At 37.1% G+C, this 3,590-nt stretch overlaps 1 protein-coding gene across 1 annotated transcript; it reads right to left on the bottom strand.

The window, feature by feature from the left end:
* Nucleotides 1–327: 327 nt before the first annotated feature.
* LOC124370206 (piggyBac transposable element-derived protein 4-like) lies at nt 328–1,938 on the bottom strand. Its single transcript, XM_046828498.1, has one exon. The coding sequence runs from the start codon at nt 1,936–1,938 to the stop codon at nt 328–330; it is 1,611 nt and encodes a 536-aa protein (XP_046684454.1).
* Between the last annotated feature and the right edge of the window lie 1,652 nt (nt 1,939–3,590).

The raw sequence follows: 3,590 nt of genomic DNA, 5'->3' as shown, positions 1-3,590 counted from the left end.
GCTAAAATAAAATATAATTTTTTTACTTACTATATGGTGAGGCCAGTTTTGTAGATAGGAAAGAAGCTGCCAGAAGTTAACCTTGCACCCGGAAGTGACGTCATAAAGTTGTGGGACGCCGGTCACCCATCAGCACTGCCGAAAACTCCTCCATGTGGGACACTGGTATCCCATGCGCACTGACTAAACTTTTAGGGCTGTTCGTGCTTTTCCTTCACTACATCGTATTGTTTATGACAAAAAAGTCATCAAAATAAAATTAAAAACTAAATAAAACCTATTTACATGTATTTACATCCCTCCCACCACCCTTTCTTCTAAACAGTCCTAAGCATGGTGTTTTTCAAAGCATGCCACAGGACAGAGTGAAGGTTCTCCTGGGCACTGTGCACAAAAGTATGCAGTACGTTTTTCTCTTCCTTCACTGTGGCAGACTCTGCAACGTTTTCTCTTCTGCCGATTCCTGTTGTCCTTCCCTTCAATCAAGGAGACAACGTGCAGTGCCTTCTCATTGCTTCGGCGAGGACGTTCTGGGGCTTGTAGCTCTTTCTCAGGGACAAGGGATTCGATGACAGCTAGCCTGAAGTCATAAAGATTCATTGTTTCTTGGGGATTGGAAAGGTTGTACAGCTTCAAGGCGTTCACCAGTGCCATCTGCATTATGTGTACAAAGATCTTTTTGTACCACCTCAGCGTTTTTCTTTCGCATGGATAGTACGCTAGCATTTGATCTGCCCTATCCACTCCCTTCATAAATGTGTTATATTTCACAATGGGCAGGGGTTTTACTCTAGCTACTCCATGGCGATTCCGTGATTCAACCATGTTGTTTTCAAACTCTGTAGTGATGTATGTCACTACACGCTTGTCCTTCCACTTGGCAACAGTGACTTGTTCTGCACTCCGAGCAATTGTCTCACCTTTTTTTACTTTGGCTGATTTTACCTCATCTGGCAGGTACTTTCTGTCTGCTCTAAGTGTGCCAGTACAATACGTCTTCTTCCTAAGCAGTTGGTAGGCCAAAGGAAAGCTATTGTAAAAATTATCCATGTACAACGAGTGACCATGGTTGAGCTTCCCTCTCATAAGATGTAGTACTACCTTTGTGGCATGACCTTTCCCACCTAAGTCACTGAGAGATCCTGAGTAGACAAGAAAACGAAGTATGAGACCACCAGGTTCACAAAGAGTGTACAGTTTGATGCCATACTTGTGGCGCTTTCCTTTGATGTACTGTCGGAAAATCAACCGACCGCGCCACAAAACCATAGCCTCATCCAAAGAAAGTTCTTTGCCTGGATAGTAAACATCATCCATCTTTTTGTTGAAGTGGTCAACTAGCATCCTTACTTTTGACAAACGGTCTTCCTGTACACCTTGAGCTACATTTTGATGATGTGAGAAATGAATGCATCGTAATATAATCAAAAACCGATCACGGCTCATATGGTCACGGAAGCAATTCAAGTTGAACATTCGATGGGTTTTCCAGTAGTCATTGAGGCGGTTCAGTTTGAACGTACCAGTGTGAAGCAATAGGCCTATGAACTTTTTTAGTTCGTCTAAAGTTAAGTCCTTCCATCTGTGAATACGTGATCGTGGCTCAGTGGAAGGCCCAAAAAACAAGTTAAAAGCGTACCTGTTTGTATCTGCTACGATACTTTCCAGCAGCTGATCGTCAACCAAAAGCAAAAACCAATCTACCGGCTTATTTTCTCTTGGCGTAGGGACTAATAGTTCATTTTGTTTTGTGAAAGGAATAACTGTAGGGGGTTGTAGCTGTGCAGACCATGCAGGGTTTAGTGGAAAAGTTCCGTCATCATCCAAGTCACTTTCGGAATCGGTATCACTTTCCTGCACGGAACTGTCTGATTCATTGTCAAGGTCATTGTCTATAACCTCCCGTTCAATCTGTGAGTCACTGAGTCCGGCAGCCATTGTTATAGTCACAAGTATTTGTAGGAAGTATAAAAAAACTACATAGCAAATAACAAATATAACAACAAACACACGACACACTTCACGACACTAGCAACGAACAAAGAAAGGCGCCAGCGGGACACGAACAGTGCAGTGTAAACAAAGATGGCGGTTTCAACACGCGCACAAATAATCGCCTTCCTTGTACGGAGCCTGAGCAGGCACTAAACGACCAACGTAGTGATGGTGTGATGGGACGCCGGGGGCACCCATGCGCATGCGCAAATGGATTGGTATGGGACGCCGGCGTCCCACGCGCAGTGAAAGTCAAAGCTGTAATTTTTTCTATATAAATGGAGTCTCAAAAGAAATGTACAAAGTGCAAAGAATTTAAAGATTTAAATGAATTTTATAAAGATAAAAATAGGAAAGATGGAATGCATTATAATTGCAAAGATTGTGAAAGGGAATATCATAAAGAATTATATGATAAAATAGAAAAATTAACTTTGGAAGATAAAGAATGTCTTAAATGTAAAGAAACTAAAAAAATTTCAGAGTTTAATAGTGATCACTATAGTAGAGATAAGAAAGACTCATATTGTAAAGATTGTGTAAAGAAGAATCACCATAGATTATATTATGAAGATACTCAATGTGAATGTGGAAGAACTATAAAATGGTTAAATAATTATCAAAAACATTTACAAACAAAATATCATAAGTTAAGAGTTTAACATTTTCATCGTGTAATAATTTTTTCTATATAAATGGAGTCTCAAAAGAAATGTACAAAGTGTCAAGAAGAGAATAGAAAAGACTGTTATTGTAAGGAATTATACGTTAAAATGAACAAATTAACTTTAGAAGAAAAAAATTGTTACTTTTGTAAAGAAATTAAAAATATTTCTGAATTTAATAACTGGCAGTATAGTAAAGATAGAAAAGATGCTTTTTGCAAAGATTGTGCTAAAAAAATTTTCAGCGAAAGTTATAAAAACGAAATGCCTTGTGAATATGAAAAAAGAATTCTACAATGGTTACCTAGTTATACTAAACATTTACAAACAAAATATCATAATTCGAGAGTTTAACATTTTCATCGTGTAATTTAGATATTCTATAAATCAGTCGAGATTCTGCCATATTTGTAGTAAAATGATTTCCGTTGTATAAAATATTCAAAGATTCTTTCATTTGGTTGTAGAGATTGATAGAATTTGGTTCGTCATCAATGAACAAAATCTCTAATTCAGGATAATTTATTTTTAGATGTTTTAATCGGTTTGGTATTTCTCGTTTCTGAGCTCTGATAACGTAATAAGGATATTCCCACATGTGATTCTTCTTAATTAACACAAAAACATGGTGTTTTTTTCTTATCAAAATCTTTACATACCATATCTCTCTTCATTAATTCCATTCGCAATTCTTGATTCTCTATTTTCAATGATTTCATTTCATCTTTAATTTCTAACTGTTTTATTTCATCTTTTAACTGCTTATTTTCGTTTTCAAGTTTGTACTCGCCATATTTTCTAATACTCGGTAAAACTTCTTCTAAAACCCAATTTTGAAACGTTTCTGCAATCTTCATTTTAGATTTCAGTATTAAAGAATATATGCCTGGTTCATTGATGAAAATAGTGTCTGGATGTAATTTTTGTAAG

The sequence above is a fragment of the Homalodisca vitripennis genome, unplaced genomic scaffold (assembly GCF_021130785.1).
Source record: "Homalodisca vitripennis isolate AUS2020 unplaced genomic scaffold, UT_GWSS_2.1 ScUCBcl_58;HRSCAF=869, whole genome shotgun sequence".
In the NCBI taxonomy this organism is placed as follows: Eukaryota; Metazoa; Arthropoda; class Insecta; order Hemiptera; family Cicadellidae; genus Homalodisca; species Homalodisca vitripennis.
This window is presented reverse-complemented; position numbering and strand designations above follow the sequence as displayed.